This window comes from Oryza brachyantha, chromosome 5 (assembly GCF_000231095.2).
Source record: "Oryza brachyantha chromosome 5, ObraRS2, whole genome shotgun sequence".
Classification (NCBI taxonomy): Eukaryota; Viridiplantae; Streptophyta; class Magnoliopsida; order Poales; family Poaceae; genus Oryza; species Oryza brachyantha.
In genome coordinates, this window is record NC_023167.2 from 16,917,366 (window position 1) to 16,936,588 (window position 19,223).

The 19,223-nt window shown below is 40.9% G+C and overlaps 2 protein-coding genes across 2 annotated transcripts; one reads left to right on the forward strand and one right to left on the reverse strand.

Annotated features, from left to right (window-relative positions):
• The first annotated feature begins 2,663 nt into the window (after positions 1–2,663).
• LOC102704522 (interactor of constitutive active ROPs 5-like) lies at positions 2,664–4,498 on the forward strand. The gene is made up of 3 exons (XM_015837445.2): positions 2,664–2,889; positions 2,965–3,106; positions 3,209–4,498. The coding sequence occupies exons 1-3, from the start codon at positions 2,816–2,818 to the stop codon at positions 4,259–4,261; spliced, it is 1,269 nt and encodes a 422-aa protein (XP_015692931.1). The 5' UTR covers positions 2,664–2,815; the 3' UTR covers positions 4,262–4,498.
• Positions 4,499–8,388: 3,890 nt separating this feature from the next.
• On the reverse strand, positions 8,389–9,866 carry LOC102699689 (gibberellin 2-beta-dioxygenase 3). Its single transcript, XM_006655423.2, has 3 exons — positions 9,472–9,866; positions 8,978–9,350; positions 8,389–8,831 (listed from the first exon to the last, which is right to left on the reverse strand). Exons 1-3 carry the CDS (start codon positions 9,864–9,866, stop codon positions 8,517–8,519), a joined length of 1,083 nt encoding a protein of 360 aa, XP_006655486.1. The 3' UTR covers positions 8,389–8,516.
• Between the last annotated feature and the right edge of the window lie 9,357 nt (positions 9,867–19,223).

Sequence of the window (19,223 nt, forward strand, 5' to 3'; positions counted from 1 at the left end):
ATACACTTTGATATGGCATTGAGCTAATTAGTTCAAATTAAGTTATGAGCACTTGTCAGTGCTGCCATCTTATCATCTAACAGACTGCCATTACCACTATTATCTAATCTAGGTGGGGAACAGAAGAATCGCTACTAGTACTACCTTACAAATTTCTTCTGCTTGCATTGTGCACTGGATGGCTGTCCGACTCAGCTGAGGGTGTATGATCCATGATGAGCTCATGATCTGAACCAAGTATGCTCTGCTCCAATCTCATGATCTGAACCATGATGAGCTCCCGGCTCAGGATCGCACGTTGTTCCTGAGCCTGAAATTTCAAGGGATTATCCTGATTTCTCTGGACGTCGTTTTCTCCACCTCGTGTCTTTCAGTATCAGTTCAGATTTCGGACTTAAAATATTTCAGAATGTTGAGATTCACAAGGCATAAAGCCTTGTGGCTAGGGCATGACAGAGATAGGAGAAATCATCTTGTTTTTTTTTTATATCAGGATTCAGGACATCATCCGTTAACGAGGGGAAGAAGTTCATCTGAGGTACATTAACCTGTCAAAGAATCCCTCCAACCAAAAAACTAGATATAACGGTCATAAACTGTTAAAACTGATGCAAAATAAGTCCTAAGACGGTTTCGGTTGCGGTTTTAGCTGATGTGGCACATACGTGGCTAATTTGACTCAGTCTTCATCTGACGTGACACATAAAGCAAAATTTAACCATTAAAAAATAAAATAAAATACGTGGGACAAGGATGGCATGGAGGGAGAGAGGAGGCGGTGCCGACTCGCCATGGAGATACGGAGGAGTGTATAACCTATTGATAGGTGGGTCCTACTGTTTTGTCTAAATGGTATGTGGACCTCATAATTATTTTTAATTTTAATTTTTATACTTCCAGTGCCACTTTATATTGCCACGTAGAACAAGGATTAAGTCAAACCACCCACACAGGTACCACGTCAGTCAAAGCCGCCATCTCGTTTGCATCGGTTTTGGTAATTAAGAGATATATTGTATCTGGTATTATGGTTCAAGAACGAAAATCGAACTCTCTGTCAAATTAAGAAACCTAAAATAAACTTATTCTTTAACGAGGGTGCTTACACGATATAACATTCGGTTGTCTCCATGGCCCATGTACACAGTACATGGCCCGGCCCGTTATGATTAGCCATCCCGCTTAAACCATAAAAGACTTAATAGGCAGGTTAATTATAAACTTGGACGCATAATCTTCCGAGGCCCAAAATCCATGCAACTATCTCATCTCTGAATCTGATGAATCCCTGGTTGCGGCAGAACGAGCGAACAATAACTGCACTGGATGATCGAAATGACGTGCAGTGCAGTTCAATTGATTTTTCTGTACGTGATTAACTCTAATTAAGCACCAATCCTCTTCTTTAGTTTCTTATCAACCGACGCAGGCTCTTGTTCGAATCTTTTGTTGGGGGAATTTAAGATTATGAGAAGTAGCGGGTGGAAAGCCAACATCTGGAAAAGCTAGGTTTTTCAATTTCTGACTTCTAATTCATTTTTTAGATAGAAGCTAAAAAAAATTCTCAGAAGCTAAATACTATTTAGAAGAGCTTCTAAAGATTCTACTACTATAAGCTCTCCAAACAAGCCCATCATCTCGTACCGTACCTGAGATTTCTAGCGACGAGAGGTCCAGATACTGCAGGCGCAAGCCGCTATTTGCAAACTTTGAAGCTACATCTCCGTGCAATCCAGTACTTAATCGCTGGTGACACCTCGCATCAACCAGGTAAGATATAGCACTCAGTTTCTGCTCCAATTTATCTCATCCATACTCGCTAAAATATGATAAGAGGAATTGTAGTAAAAAAACAGAGGGGAATTTTTTTTATTAAGTTTGCTTAACTGATAGGATGGACAAAAAATACTCGTTTAGCTGGCTTGGTGGCTCGGTTCAGAATTATATTCTCCGACTGATTTAATTTTTCTTTTAAAAATAAAAATAATTAATTTTGAATGAAAGGTGTTTTCGCTCCTCGGCTCATTAGTTCATTAACAAAAATAGTATCAAAGGATAGAGAAATTAAATATAATACTCCCTTCATATTTTTATGTATGACACAGTTAACTTTTAGAACCACATTTGACCATGCGTCTTATTCAAAATTTATATCCAAATATGTAAAATTATAATGCATAATTAAAATTTCTATCATAATAAATCATATTATAACAAAATAATTAATAATTATATAATTTTTTTAATAAGACAAATGGTCAAACGTGGACCTAAAAATCAACGGCGTCATATAAAAAAATATGGAGGGAGTAGAACAGAAGATTGTATTCGAAGAAAACTCGATAAAAAGCTGATAAAGTTTTTTTCCACCCTTGATGGTAACAATCTACTGTCATATTTCTGAAGCTAGCAGAATTAGATAGGTGGTACGGAGGTGAGAATCAATCGGATGGAGGCAGAACTTCTCCCAGCTGCATCATGAACTCCTGCATGACTTCTGAAGAAAAGAAAATATGATACGTTGATTATGACTCTTACGAACAGTGTGCTACAACCAGATTAAGCATTCGCAGTTTTTCAATCGAAGTACTGATGTACTATATCCGCTGAGTTAATTCTGAAGCAAACTTGCACACCAACCAAACGTCCCCAAGGCTCGCTCCTTTCTGCGATATAATTCCGGATATATTTGAAATTCATTCACATTTCATCTCAAGAACTCACTCTCGATTGCAAAAAAGAACAAGGAGAAGAAGAAGAAGAAGAAGAAGAAGAAGAAGAAGAAGAAGAAGAAGAAGAAGAATTCGCACTTGCCATGATGCTTGGCCGCACAGTGAAGAAGACGAGCAAGTTCGAGGACTCGGACACTGCCATGGCGAAACCGGCCAGGTATTGATGCTTCTTCAGTTGCTTTCGTATATTTTTCGTGCAAGTTTGCATCATTCAAATTTGGTTTGGTTTCAGGGCCGTGTTTGAGATGCCGCACCGGACGTCGCCGCGCGTGCCGGTGCGCGTGAAGATGGCGGCGGCGGTCGCGGCCGGGTCGGAGCACCACCGCGCTGCCGGCGCCGGCCGAGGCACGTCGCCGCGAAGCCCATTGCACGAGGCAAGGCATCTAGCTAGTGAAACGAGCAGTGCTGCCAGCTACATTGTGTGTGTGTGTGTGTGTACGTTCTTGACGAGCGTTTGCATGGTTGCGAGTTTGCAGAAGAAGCCAGCGGGTGGCGGCGTGGCCGGGTCGACGCGGGTGGCGGAGCTGGAGGCGAAGCTGGGGAAGGCGGAGGGCCAGCTCTCCGAGATGCGCGAGCAGCTCGCGGCGGCGGAGAAGGCCAGGAAGGACGCGCGCGCCGCTCTCGTGGAGGCCAAGAAGCGGTTCTCCATCAAGAAGCGAGACGTCCCCGGCGCCGCCACCGCCTCTTCGCCGCCTGTCGTCGGAGACGAGGCGGCCAATGCGCAGGCGGCGGAGCAGAAATGCGGCGTGGTCTCGCCGGCCGGCGATGTCCCAGAGGCTGCCACCGCGGTGGGCGACGGCGCCACCCAGGTTGAGGAGACCAAGAACACTGCTGCTGATGATGACGTGAACAGCGTCACCGCCATTATTGACGATCTCGATAGGAACAAGGGAAGCCAGCAGGAGGTCGAACATCTGAGGGCGAAGCTGATGGTGAAGGACTCGGAGGTCTACGAGCTGAAGGCGAAGCTGATGGCCATGGAGGCCGAGGCTAACGATCTCCGGGCGAACTTGGCTACGAAGGACAGGGAGCTCGACGAGCTGAGGGGGAAGCTAATGTCAAAGGACGCTGACATCGCCGCCGTCGAAGCCGACAACGCGGAGCTCATGAGGATGGCGGAGGAGGCCTCCCAGGCCATGAAGGAGACGGCCATGAAGGCGCGGGAAACCGAGCACGCGCTGAGGGAGAGTGCGGCGCGGGAAGCCCGGCTCGCCGAGCGCCTGAGGGCGTCGGAGCTCGTGCGGGAGGCCGTCGAGGCCGATATGCAGCGCTGCCGCGCGCAGAGCGAGCAGTGGCGCAAGGCGGCCGAGGAGGCCGCCGCGGTGCTCGGCGCGGTGGAGCACAGCGCCGGCGCGCGCGGCGTCCTCGTCGACGTAGAAAAGCGGCGCCACGGATCGGCTGCCGGCGCTGGCGAGAGGATGGCCAAGGACACGGACGAACACCAGGGCTCCGGCGGGAAGCGGAAGGCCGGCGCGAGCGGCGGCGCCATGCGGATGCTCAGCGACTTGTGGAAGAAGGGGCAGAAGTGATCGTGTGCGAGAGATTTGGAATTCAGAAATTCATCAGCTTTATATATGCTTCAGTTTAATTTACTTGTTTAATCTTGTTTAATTTAAGACGTGTTTGGCCAAAAAAAAAGTAAATTAAATTTGTGTTTTAAGTGTACTACTGGGTGCCTAGAATAAGTGAACATACTGCATTCTGCATAAATATGTAACATTATTGTTGAGTTTTGTTTATTATTGGTATTTATCAAACGTCCTTTTTGCTCACTTTGTGCGAATGCTATTAATTGTTGCTTTGATGTTTGCCCTGTGCTTAATAGTCCTATTTCTTCTGTGTTTGGTTCTTGGCTAAACAAGCTTAACAAGAATATTCAGGCTCTTATACGAATTAATGCAATTTGTTGGGTTTTATGGAAGACCATGTACTGATCTAAAACACACCAATTTTGTTTTGGGAAATTTGCAACACACACTTGAATAGATAACATCCTAGAAGTAGAACAGCGGAGGCATTGGTGTCGTGATCTACCTGAAGGCGTCGCTGCCTGGAAGGTCGATTTGTTAACCATCTCTTTCCAGACGGTTCGTTTGTGGGCTTTCTGAGGGAAAGTGGATCATCTTCTCTTTCGCACTCTCCCTCTCAAACCCATGGATGGAGTCGAGTGCATTGACACGTCGTATTTATGGTGTTTATCAAAGTAATTTTATAGTTTTTGAGAAGGTATCAAGAGATATATTTTTTTATTTAAATTTTTGTACATCTTTGATACCTTAGGTATTATGAGGTACCAAATTTTACACTAAAATTTTGGTATATCTTGATACCTACTCAAGAACTTTAAAATTGCTCTATTTATAAGTGGTGAATGATTGTGTTGCAGTGTTAACATCAATATTTGGTATGATCCTTTAGTGAATTCAATTAAGTATTTAAGCCGATCGATATGTGAAAAGACCAAATATTTGTGCATTGAGATGTTGTGCTTATGGTGTTTATCAGACCAAATATTTTTAACGAATCACACTATTACATGTGATTCACTAAAAAAAAGGATTCTGGTAGTGTAGCAACTTGAACAATGTAGGACTGGTTCGTTTTGAAAGAAAACCATAGAGAATATATATTCCTTTAGAGTAGACACTATTCATGCTTTGGTTTTATAGGATTTGAAGAAAAATAGTTTCATAGGAACTCTGTACCAATCCACAAAAATATACTAATTCTGTAACATCCACTCCATCCCCTCTCTATTTAGCTCACTGAAGGAAAATTTTATATGTTTCAATACTTTGCTTTGAACGTGTATTCATATGATATTTCTATATTTTTTTTTATTTCTGTGATATGAAAATCATATGAACTGGATAGGCCCGTAATTGTAGTGCTTAAAATAACAGAGACAAAGTACCTTTTCCAAATTCATGTTAAAATGATGAGTTTTTTTTTTACCATCTTTAAAAAAAATATCTCAAGGCACCACATTTTTTTAGTAAAAAAAGTGTAGCACCTTGAGGTATCAAAAATTTGTACTAAAATTCTTGATAACTTAAGATAATTTTCAAGTATGATAAAAAACTCTAAAATAATAGTGATGGACCAATGGGCCAAAATATTTTTAACAGGCCGTGATGCTGGAGCCAGTGAGGAAGAGACGGATAGGGATCCTCTCAACAATAATTAGATAAAGATATTTCACTAACTTAAGTACTTCTTCTAGAATCATATTTTTTTCTTTAGATAATGAAAGACTTTTTATTGATCTGAGTTAATTACGTCAATGTGATACAATCGTACAGTGAATATTCTCGACCTGTGCAGCTAAAGATCCACACACAACACAACCATCACTGCTTCTGTGTTTGTGTTCTTGGAATAATATGTGATCTGTGCTTGCACAGTTGCATGCCACAGTTGAGCAGGAAGCCAGAGGAGCCCACATGCATACACCCAATCACTCAGGCACAAACAGCTCTATAAAAGGAAGCAACAAAAGCAAAGGGAGGACATGAACTACATCACAAAAAAAGGAGAAGCATGCTTGCATGATCTCTGTCTGCTATTCTACTGTTTTTGCTACTATATTTGGGCAGTGGTCCAATTGGGCAACGTGTCCCATTTTCGTTGGGCGGTCTGAATAGCTCAAAAATAAATCTTTTTTAATATATATATATATATAATAATTCCACAAACACACAAGCAACCCTAATTTTTCGTTTTTGCTTATGCTTATAAGCCAAAATTTAAATTTTCAATCCTAAATTTGGAGTAAATTTTGTGTTTTTCATTGTATTTTACTTTTCAGCCTAGACTTTTAGTTCACTAAGAACACGTATACAATTTTTTATTTATATATTACTTTTTTTATTTGTAAATATGTCGTGTGATCTACAAATTTTAAAACAAAAAAAATATTTTTGTTTTGTGTATGTACATCAAGTTTGCTTTTAAGACGTTTGTATAATACTATACTCTACCTTGTTCATTTTTTTTCTAGATTATTACATAATACATACTACTATTCCATTCCAAATTAATCACCATATAAGGGAGATAGCGTATTATGCATTAGTTGGAATTCGAACAATTGAATGCGTACATACATCTATTCATTCGGCTTTAATATGATTTGCAAATTTTGGTTTCGCATGTATACAATTCAATGCTCACCATCTAGATTTTTAATGCTGATTAAATAGAGCTTGGTCTTTTGTACCCAAAACTTATACGACGATCAATTTGGGATGGAGGGAGTACCTTCGTTTCAAAAAGAGTATATTTTTGTATTTTGTATGATCAACGTTTGACCATCCATTTTATTTAAAAAAGTTTTATGATTAATATTTTTATTATTGTAGATGATAAATTGTGAATATCACTTTACGTGTGAATATTTTTTTATTTTTAATATTTTTTAAATAAGACAAACGGTCAAACGTTATTATTGAATTAAAAGGTAATTACATATGGAGTACATGAGATATTTTGAGCCGTGGAAGAGTCAAGCCGTGGAAGAGTCAGAGCATCAATTCTAGCTATCGACATGCAGCCAAAGAAAAATACGGTGTGTGCGCCAAACCGGGAACAGGTGTGGATCCAACATAGAACTTTCACGTACCAACATATATGCGACATGCCTGCCAATTATATCCAGATCAAAATAGGCGTACACACAGGATCAATCAACACACAACTATAGTACAACCCACACACACTTGCTTAGTTCGCACACATATATCACGATCAGCCTATAGCTTGCTGCTAAGAAGCCCCTGATTGGGTATTCAGATCCTTTGTAGTACGAGCTATTTTACTATTTTTAAAAAGGTACCAAGATATCATTATTTTATATGTAAAGTTTAATACCTCTTATTTTAGATATTAAAAGATACCAAACTTTATATATGGTATTTACTAAAAATAAGAAAAATACTGAAACTGCTCGTTGACATGTGAGCCTTACGTTCTATTTGGTCCACATACAAGCGAGCAGTGTCACCTATTCCCCTGGTTGGTGCCTCTTCGACCCAAACCAAAACAAACCCTACACTGTACATTCATACAGTGATCATACTGTACACATTTGGAATCATCCAAGGAGAGAGGATCTTGTAGTGATCCAGAGGACATGCCCAAGCATGTTTGTCTCCATACGAGGCCATCCATCCATCCAAGCAAGCAAGCTAGCCAGCCGTACCTTCTTACCCCGGGAAATAGTTTTTAGCACAAGAGTGTTACACCCGTATGCTTGCATGTTATCTAAATAGTTATATAAATATAAAAAAATTGACAAGACAGATTAATATGAGTTATACCACTCCACAAACATGTAAGTTTAAATTTAACTTCTACTGATTGTAAAAAAACAAACAAAACTAAAACTAAGTATGCGCATATTCATAATTATTGTTGTTATTTTTGCTATAACTTATAGAAGTTAGAATTTAAACTTGCATGTTAGTGGAATGATATAACTCATATTAAACTATCTTGAAATTTTTTCATATTTTTATAACTATTTAGACGACATACAAATAAAGTACATACACCCGTTTGCTAAAAAAACTGCTCCCTCACCTAGAGACCTGCAGGCCCCAGCTCCTTGTTGGACGGATCTAGCTACCCCCCAATGGCATGGAGCCATGAGGGGGGGGGGGGGGGCGGGGGTGGATCATATCATGGCTGGATCGAATCGAGCGATGGGTGGAATTGATTGCGTGCTTGGTGTGTTGGCTAATCAGTAGCTTCGTCGTCCAGTGGCGCAGTGCAGTGTCACCGGTGTCAGGGAGGAGGGTAGCTGGAGCTCTGGACCTGTGGCATGGCGACAGGTGGTGGCTGCTGCCGGTGGAAGGGGGCCAGGCGGTCGTCGCCGAGGCGTGAGAGGTAGGCAGCCTTCTTGTACTGCCCCCATGTGAACGCCTCGTACCGGCTCTGCTCCTCGCCGTCCCCGCCGCCGGCCGCGCCCAGCAGCTGCCGCAGCGGTGCAATCCGCTGCTCCAATGGTGGCCCTCCAAAGTAGATCATTGACACCCTCGACTTCAGCGTGTTCGCCACCACCCTGTGCCGCACGCTCCTCAGCCTCCCGTTCGTCATCACCTGTAGTGCACACATCCATGGCCGGCGGCGATCGATCAGTTCATTAGGTTCATTTGATCACGCGTCTGCAACTGGTGCATGCATGGGGCATGGCTGCCGGCGGCGGATTCAAAAGGTGGAATTGAAGGTAGGTTGGTCGTCATTACCTGCAGGGAGTCGCCGACGATGACGAGGAAGGAGGAGGGGTCGGGAGGGACGGAGACCCAGTGGGGGGCGTCGTCGTCGGCGGCGTCGTTGTGGAGGGCGACCTGGAGGCCGGACGTGCCGTTGGAGTGGAGGATGGAGATGATCTGTGGGTCGGTGTGCGCGCCGAAGCCGGTCGGGCTGCAGTTGGGCATGAGGCTCTGCAGCAGCGGGCATGGCGGGTAGTGGTTCAGCCGGAGCAGCTGGTCGCTCGCCGCGTCGGTGACCATGTCGGCGAGCACGCCCCGCGGCGACACGCCGAGCCCCTCCGCCACCATCTCCAGCACCGTCCTCGCCATCCCACGCATGGCGCCCACGTACTCGTTCGCCGCGTCCCTGCATGGACGCACACGTGACGTGATGATCCATGACCATGAGATCGATCGATCGCCATTGAATGATTGATTTGAAGCAATTCTACGAGTGCTGTTCTGATCGGTTCTGTCGAACAGTTTACCGGAGCGAGGACGACGGCGCAGGGGAGGCATCGGAGAGGGCGGCGCCGTCGATCGCGAGGAGGAGGTACTCGAGCCACCCCATGTCGCCATTGCGGCCGATGCGCTTGTTCCCGTACCCGAACGGGGAGGCCGGGCCGCGCGCGTCCTTCTCCGCCTGCGGCGACGCGAAGAACCGCACGGCCTCCGCCTCCAGCCGACTCACCACGCCGTCGTGCACCCCATGGTTCACCGCCTTAAAGAACCCATACCTCTCGCACGCCCGCACGGCGTCCCTCGCGGCGCCGGGCGCCGAGAGGTCGACCGCCGGCACGCCGGCGAAGTAGTCCCCGGGCTCCGGCGACCTCACCAGCGGGATCTGCTCCAGTGGCGCCGGCGACTTCGCGAGCACCACCATGGCCGGCGAACCAAGAAACAAACAAACACCTTCTGTGCTTGCACTGCCGGTGGCTCCGGCGATCGATCGATCGAGCCGCTGCTGCTGACGAGTGAGCTAGCTAGCTCGAGCGGAACTGCACGAGGGGGAGTGAGAGCTTCATGGCCGGGTATATATAGGCCGGCGGAGGAGAGGTGGAGGTGCAGAACGAATGGGGAGGCGCCGTTCAATTAAGCTCTCCGCGTTGGTGTACGTACCATCGATTCGATCGATCGCTTTTTGTGTCGTATCGGAATTGAGCAAGATACGAGCATAATTCGGGGGGTGGAGGTAGAGCCCATCGCCATGGCCATGGCCATGGCGACCATTCACGGGCGGAGGAGGCGACGTGTTTCCGTGTGATCCGCCGATCGAGTGGCAATGGCGTGAGCTGAGGTCAGGGGTGATGAGTAGTGTTGCCGCTTCATCGCTAATGAACCAGTCCATGGCTGTAGGGCTGCCAACGAACCAACCTCAAGCGAGCTCGAGCTTATACAAGCTCAAGCCGAGCTTTAAACGTACAAGCAAACTCGATCAAGCTCGAGATTTGTAGCCACTGTTATAATATATATTTTAATGATAGTCTATTGATAAATATTATTAGTTTTAGCTACTTATATTAATAAAATAGTAAACACTATACCATGGACCAATATAAATATATAGTCTAACATATGCTAATTTATTGTATAGATACTACTAATATTTATTTATCTATTACCTTCTATATAAGCAAGGACAAGACGACACGAAATTGTATAGATAGCAAGGTTCACGTTACTGCCGTGGTAACCACGGTAATCATGGTCTCCGCTGAAGCACGACTTCAGTATACCACGGTATGGCCGGTTAAATTTAAGAAGAATTTAAAAATTTTGAGAAAATTTAGTAGAAAAATATATATGTTAAAGATTAATTTGTAGTGAAGTTTGGTGCAAAAAAGATGAAAAGAATAAATTTACGAACGATTCAAAATTCATTACTGAAAAAGGAGGGGAAAAGGGAAATTTATAATAATTTATTAGATAAAAATTGTATGTAGGTACATGTTTATATGAAAAACTTGACATGAGGATGGTATTTTTGACTTATAGACATATATGGATATGTTTGTACGTTGTCCAGTTAAGTTATTATAGAAAATCAAATTACAAATATCACTTGTTAATTCATATTGCATAGCTTACTATATCAATTAATTTAGGTAACGTTTGTAACTTGATATGTATGCAGGATAAATACACATGATTCTTGGTACAAAATACCTGATTTATTTGATAGTTAAATAAATATAGGTGTATTATGACAAATAGAATTTCTGGTCTTGTGTAGCAACATGGAGAACTCATGACCATGTTTTTCTAAAAACATATCCGAACTGTTAAAATTATAGTTAACTTCTAATTTCCTATTTTTTTTATAATTTTGTAGTTTTTTAAATTTTTTATAATTTTTACCTCGGTAGTGTTTCATAAGATTTGGTCATATCTATAACATGCTAGTATTTTTTTAATAAGATGAATGGTCAAACGTATATAAAAAATTTAACGGCGTCAAATATTTAGGGACGGATAGAGTATTAGGCTATGCATCTATTGGGAAAAAGAGTCAAACTCGACTTTAAAGTTTGAAGTTGATTTTCACCGTATAAAATTAACAAGGAAAACTCTACGTAACAATACAACTCAGCGAGATTAATATAGGTACTGATGTACTGCCTATAAAAAGACACCTTGATTTTAGTCGGATTCTAAACGGCTCACTTGCTTTTAAGATTTATTCGTGAACAATAACCTTATCATGTTTATCTCTTCTTTTTCTCCACAATGTCTCCGATGTTGGCAACACCCAACCGGACCCCTCCCACATCTATTCATCCTCAAGCGGTGCCTCAGCTCACGGCCTTCACTGGCTCCTAACTCTTCTCATTTATTAGAGCTCTTCTCCAACAAAGACCACCCCACCCTCACACATCAACATATCTCTAGTGTCGTCATCACCATATTATGGTCCACCCATGTCCACCACCCATTGTTGGTCCTCCGCTACCCACGACCATCCCTTTAATCATTGGCGAAACCCTCTCTATCACTTTCTCCTACCCACCATCGTTCGTCCACAACCCATGACCATCCTCTAAGCCCCAACAGAACACCTTCTTCCACCTCTCCCCACTCCCACCCTAAACTACCCAAACCTTAATTGGTCGGTGCCATCGCCACCTTGTCAGATCTAGAGAAGAAGGAAGCTGGCATGGATCTAGGTGCGCATTCGATGGCTCCAAATTCGGCACCAAGCCCACCAAATTTTCGTCGAACAAAGGTTAGCAATTTATATTTATATAAACTATCCTTTAATCTACATGAATCAATTTTCATGAGAATCTTTTTACCCCCATGATGCTTTTATCTTTTTCTTGGAAAAATACTCTAACTTGAACTTTTTTAAAAGATATATAATTTAGTATGGCTTCTCATTAACACATGCTTAAAAATCATGACACTTATAAGATCAATTTTCTCTATTTCATATTATAAGAGTTCTGATATTTATTAGATTTATATAAATGCCAATGAATCTAAACATATAAATTAAACATATTTATTGATCATAGATGTATCTAGTTAGTGTTAGAACATCATATACTGTGAATGGAAGAAGTAATATTTTCTCTAGTTATGTACTCCTACCATTTCATATTATAAGATGTTTCGGATATGACTAGATTCATTTATTGATTAATATATATATATATATATATATATATATATATCATTAACATCTATATAAATCTAGCAAATGCTAGAAAATTTTAAATTGTGAAACAGAGTTGGTATGTACAATACTCTAACTGCCATGTTAACTGGGTACGAAGTCACTAATAAATATGGTATCAGATCCCTGTTAGCCAGAAATGTATGTTCGTAACTATAATAAAATATGATATCACACCTAGTTTGGACTCTTAGTTTTTTTAAGTCTAATTAATAATTAGCCAGCTATAACTGACATGTACTCTTCTTCGTACTATATGCAACAACACATCTAACACAATGTTAGAGTTTTTTTAGCAACTAGTACATATAGTGGTGATTATTTGTTTTTTAGGAAAAAAAAGTCAAACGATATATTTATAAATAAAAAATAATTTATAAATAAAACTAGGATATATGTATTCTTAGCTATTTAGGCATCAAGACCAAAAAATACGATTAAAAACACTAAATTAACACTAAATTTAATATTGAAAATTCAAATTTTAAGTTATAAAGCAGAAGCAAGAAATATTTACACCTTTAACTGAATGGTAGTACATCATATTTATATTAAAATTGTGCCATTCAAGATTAGCATATCTGTATGTATGTAGGAAATATCACATAGTTGTTTTTGTTTCTGCTTATAAACCAAAGTTTGAACCTTAAACTTGGGATTGATTTTCAGAGCTTTTTATTATATTTAATTTTTTAGCCTTGTATTTTAGATCACTAGCAACACATAAAAAATATTATTCATAAATTATCTCTCATTTACAGAAATACCGTTTGAGTGGAAAACCAGCAACCACCTCACCCCCATACGTCGGTTGGAAAGTGGCTGGCTGGCTCTCATCCAGTGCGCGCGTGAGCGGCGCAACGCGCGGGTGCGGCTCAGTGGAGATTCTCACAATACGTGCCCTTTCGTTCTCGCCGTGCCTTTCCAGTGCCGACTAGCCGCCGGCCGGCCGGCAGCCACATCCGGTCGACTGAGCACGCACGTACCCACGCCGCTGCAGCAGCTGCCTCCGCGCGGCGAGAAACCAAATCCACCCCAGATCCACCACGCAACGCGCACGGTTTCAACGTGGCTTTTGGACGACGAGACAAGACGAAATGGAGCAGCAAGCCAGTACCGTGTGGTCCGTGGATAAAAGATCATAGATATCAGGAACTGCAAGTGACCACTGAGTCGATCGTTGACACACGTGCTGTAAGCCTGTAAATGACCGATTTAAGCTTTGGAACTGTTAACAAAATTAGAAAAAAAAAGTGTCGGAAATTTTGGTCCAAATTTTGCACGTATAGATCATATCATGTGCCGCTTCCAAGCTCATATTGACCGCACTCGATGTCGCTGAACATCCACCTTTTATCTTTTAACTATCTATATCTCTTGTCTTTTTTAGGAATCGAGCGTGCAGGGGGGCTTGAGCCCCAGCACCCATATTAGATCCATCTCTCTGTGTTTTGTTTTGTCCATTGCCCTCCTGACCCAACAGTTTTAGCCTTCCTTAAAGCCTTGATACTCTACTCCCCCATAACATTGAAACTAATTAGGTTTATCCCACAAGAGTTTAGCAGGATGTCCAAAATAAAGGAGAACCTTACTTATGTATGAATCTAGCAATATAGATCGAGATGTTAGGTATTCACAAGATTATGCTCTTGATTTTCATTCGGAAGTCCAAGAATTAGATAAAAGAGTATATAGTCCCCGAAAGTATAGGTATATTCGTTTATTTAATCATCCATTATATGAAATTAGGTATTCTATGCCCTGAAGTATTCAAACTAGTTCAAATAATCTCCTAAGATAGTTTTGTCCACATGAATGATGATATATCGGTGATTTGGATTATGTGGTATATGATATTGCTTTTGTGACATATACATTAGCTAATTTGGCCTAAGTCAATCCAATCGATGTATTCTTTTCATTGATCAACAAGCCCAACAATTTTATATTACATCAATGTGCTTATTTTTCAAACCGTTACACTTATTTAAAAAATAATTAACACGCTCCATTGCTATTGTCCACATGTCAAAAACCACTTATAAAACCACTATGTAAGTTATTTGAACTGATTTGATACATTAAGGATAGAGTACCAACTTTTATACTTCATGTGGTTAAGTGGATGAACCCTAATACTTCAGGGGGTTAAATAGACATTTGCCAAAATTAAAGTATTACGTTCAAATAATTAAAGTGAAGTTTGTGTTTGTACAACGAACCATGAACTCCATTCATCTAAGAAGAATGTCTTTCAGTAGAGATTTACGCCCCCATCTTTTCAATTATGCTTATAAGCTAAAATTTAAATTTTAAATTTAAAGTTAGTTTTATATCTTTCATTATAGTTTATTATTATATATATATGTTTTGCGTACAAATTTTTATTTTGTTAATAAGTCGTTTCATTTATGCTCAATTTTTGTGAAACAACAAAGCTAGATTTTAGAAGGAATGCTGATGGTAATTTCTTTTATTATAGGTGGTGGAGAAATTTTAATCAGGTAATGAATAAGACAACTAGCTTCATAAAGTGACCTTTTTTATGGGATAAATTTTAGGGTATTGTAGAATACCTTCTACCAGTAATAAAGACAATAATGTAGAAAAAAATAAATTTAACCGTGTATTTTCATAAGCATATTAAATATTGTATTTGAAACTTCGATGATATATTTGCATGTTCATCTATTTTAACATGATGTATTACATACAAATTTATGTAAATGTTATATATTTTAGTTTCAATTTTACCTACCGATATAGTATAAAAAAATCAGATTCGTTGGATCCAGAGGAATGGACGGCTCATGATCATTACCGGCCTACCGGGTACCTTAAAAAGCTACGAATTTTGAATTCTAGAGTGATAATCTTTGTGGGAAGTTGAGAGCAACATACCTAAGTAGCACGTGCGCAGGTACACTCCGCTCTCAGCACCGGGATGCGACGACACATCCGATCGAGATTGCTGTCTTAAGCCGGACGCGAGCTGCGTCTGTGGCAAGCGGCAAGCATCGTCAGGCGGCAGCTCCAAATCGATCAATGGATGGATGGATCGACCGCCACCGCCTCCGCCTCTGCCTCTGCTTTCTCGTGGGCTGGGGCATCATCCCCTCCGCCGCCGCCGCCGCCAGAGACGAGCGGCTCACCACGCGGCGCGCCACTGTGCGGCGACAGACAGGCGAGGCGAGGCATCCATCCCTGATTCCATGGCATCGCTCACCGGGGCAACGTGGACGCCGGCTCTCGCCTACAGATGGCATCGCGCAGCCGCGCCGCGCGCGCTCGCGGGGGACCCAGAAAAAGGGGTGTTTCGTGCGTGCTGAATCCAGGGCCAGATTGTCGAAGATCTCGATCGATTCCCAGATTTCCAGTCAGTTTTGAGGGCATCGGGTTCATCGATCGCACGCCACCTCTGTCGGGGGGAGGCATAATAATATATCCCTAAAAACATATTAATGCAAGGTGGTTTTGATTGATATGATAGTGGTTTTCACTGACCTGAAATTCATTTAAGTAAGTGTGCAATAGGAGTACGATTTTTTTTTAAAAAAAGACCACCTTTGTATGGTTTTCATAGCTGGAGCTAAAAATAACTGGTTTTAGTTGAAGGTAAAAATGAACTTTGAACAAAGTTTAAGCCTAAAAATGAATTTTATGCCCAAAACAATAATACTCGTATATGATTTTTTTTTATGTTGCGTAAGGAGAACGTTGGGAACAAATTATATAATCATGTAGTGGAGCCAATTAGATGAGAGAACCCAATGATGTTAATAAAGAAATTTTGGATTTCTTTTCTGGAAAAAGCATCCCATCCAATCCGGTCGAGTAGAAAAAATTGACAAAAAATAGAATAGTATATTTTAAAGATAAATTCGATGACAAATCATTAGACAAAAGCAAATGCAATGAATTGGACCTCTTAAACAAAAACATTTTTTTATAATAAAGGGGTTAAAGCTTCTGACTTGGGTGGATTTGTTCTGGAATTAATACTTGTGTTCATCCGGCCAGCCATGCTTGATGCTGGATGAATAGGATCTGACGCGACTCAAGTCTATATACATCACACCGTGCCACCCAGAAGCACTTAGGGTTTGTTTAGGAGAGTTTCTACCGGCTACAGCTTTTTTAAAAACTGTTTCTGTCAGAAGCTGTCTTAAACGGTCCACAGGTTCTAAAAATATATAGTTACACATTCTAAAAAATGAACTAAGAATCTAGAAGCTGGAGAAGCTGGATTTAGGAGCCTTTTCAGATTCTCAAAAGCTAGCTACCAAGCAGTGTTTCTCAGAATCTAAAGTTCCCCCAAACATGCCCTTAATCTCCGCTGGCCAAGACGTTCTTCACACCATGTCAGGGAGGGATTGGGATCCCTCTGTAGTTAACTACCCTCTGCAACCACCATTGACATGTGGGCCCGGGAGGCATTGGGCCCACATGTCAGTGACAATATTCTCTGCAGTTGACTGCAGAGAATCCGGTTCCGTTGGGGAGAGGCACATTCCATTAATACAGAGATGAGCTTTTTTGACACGAAATGCACAGGATGCATCCACCAATTAAACCGCCTCATCTTTTGACTTATATTAAGCATAAACTAAACAACTTATTGATAATTAAAAAAATTATCGGTAATACTTTTATATGTGTTAGTAATAAAAAGCAAATGATGAAGTATGAGGAAGAAATCTAAAAATAAACCCTAAATTTAAGTTTTAAAATTTAAAATTTAGCTTATAAGTATAAGCGAAAAGATGAGACGGGTGACGTGGCATCATTATATGCCACCATGATAATTAATCTATTTGAGAATATACAGTTCAGTTTCCCCTCGTCTTCAACAAAAAAATAAGTTCAGATGAGTCATCTGCAACCTTTCATGTGTGTTTGACGATCTTTGTATAAACTATAAAGTTGGGCAGCTTTTCTACACTGGGGAAGTTTCTCTCTAGCACTCTTTATTTACAGTTTGGGAGCAGTGAAAATGGACGTACGTCACGTAGTGCAAGAGCACGTACTTGAACTGTAATTTGTGAAGCATATATGCATGTATGCATGGATGGCGCCGAGCTGAAAGGCGACGCATTGGACTTGCTCAATCGGTTTGTGACACATTCTTGTCATCTTTGGTTCGATGAGCTGTGATTTGTTAAGCATGCATGGGCATATTGTGGCGGGTGACTAGGTCGTTCATGTTCATCTCATCTTTGGTTAGATCAACCTCCATTACTGTCTCTAGTCAATTGGTTTAATCAAGTGGTTGTTTTTGGCAGTTGAGCCATTTGCTAGCAAGCTAGTAAGAGTAAGTTTCAATAGTATAGCCAACTACTAGCGTAAATCATCTATAGTCAATCTGATAGTCAACTCATATAATAGTTACTATACTATGGGCTGACTCCGGTGCATTTTACTTATAGTAGAATTTAATCCATAACACGATTAAATTATACTATCAATAATATTAGGTGTAGTAGAAATTTGAAGGGGTAATATCATCCTTTTTATGGTGATCTTTATTGTAAAAAATAAAATTACAAAATAGTGCTAATTAAGTACTTAACAAAGTAAAAAATACCTTTTTTCTACCGGTAGTATTATACTACCAGCAAAATGCACCGGAGAGTTGCTCATACAATTAATATCTAGTCCCACCCATCATACACACATTGTGTTTTAGAGTTCATGCTGCAGCTAGCTACAAATATGTAGCTCACTGTTATTCTCTCTCATCTCTTATCTTCCTAAAATATATTTATAGTTAGCTTATAGTCTGTTACTGTACTGCTCTAAGTTTCTTAGTAGATTGCTGCTTATCTAGCTAGCTAGCTAGCTGCAACGAGTCATTTTTTAGTAGTATAACCTATAAACCTTTATCACAAGCTCCTATAAATTAAAAGTACATATTGTGATCGATCTTGCATGGGGAAAAAGATGGGCTTTGATTGATATCATGTACTACTAGCCAGTAAAAAGTTGTCTAAATTTAAAACGTGGTCATATATACCCTGGCCCCAGACGGGGATCGAGCTAGCTAGCCGTCATGTCATTAGCTGTGTTTATCCATATGATAAGATATGAAGATATATTGATGCAAAAGATAAAGTCCATGCGTAGAGGTGGTAATAGACCTAATTATTTTGCCTACAAAATTTAATAACCGGGTTTAAAATGGGTTGAAAATAAAATTATATAGAGTTTTAAGCTAAAAAAGTTTTTAAAAATTAAATAGGTTTAAAAGAACCCACGGACTTTGGCACATTCCCATCCCTAGACCACGCGCAGTGAACCTAGGAATACTTTGGCCTTGTTTAGTTTCCAATTTTTTCCAAAAACATCACATCGAATTTTTGGACACATAAATAAAGCATTAAACATAGATGAATCAAAAAACTAATTGTACAGTTATAGAAGAAATCTTGAGACGAATCTTTTGAGCCTAATTAGTCCATGATTAGCCATAAGTGCTACAGTAACCAATATGTGCTAATGACGGATTAATTAGGCTCAAAAGATTCATCTCGTAGTTTTTAGGCTAGCCGTGAAATTCGTTTTTTC

What these genes read in the sequence shown, in the direction of transcription:
- LOC102704522 (XM_015837445.2), top strand. Translation starts at nt 2,816, where the DNA reads ATGATGCTTGGCCGCACAGTGAAGAAGACGAGCAAGTTCGAGGACTCG. An exon ending in GCCATGGCGAAACCGGCCAG is followed by an intron (nt 2,890 to 2,964) that starts GTATTGATGCTT and finishes GTTTGGTTTCAG; the next exon opens with GGCCGTGTTTGAGATGCCGC. An exon ending in CGCGAAGCCCATTGCACGAG is followed by an intron (nt 3,107 to 3,208) that starts GCAAGGCATCTA and finishes GCGAGTTTGCAG; the next exon opens with AAGAAGCCAGCGGGTGGCGG.
- LOC102699689 (XM_006655423.2), bottom strand. Translation starts at nt 9,866, where the DNA reads ATGGTGGTGCTCGCGAAGTCGCCGGCGCCACTGGAGCAGATCCCGCTG. An exon ending in GCGCCGTCGTCCTCGCTCCG is followed by an intron (nt 9,351 to 9,471) that starts GTAAACTGTTCG and finishes GCGTCCATGCAG; the next exon opens with GGACGCGGCGAACGAGTACG. An exon ending in TCGTCGGCGACTCCCTGCAG is followed by an intron (nt 8,832 to 8,977) that starts GTAATGACGACC and finishes TGTGCACTACAG; the next exon opens with GTGATGACGAACGGGAGGCT.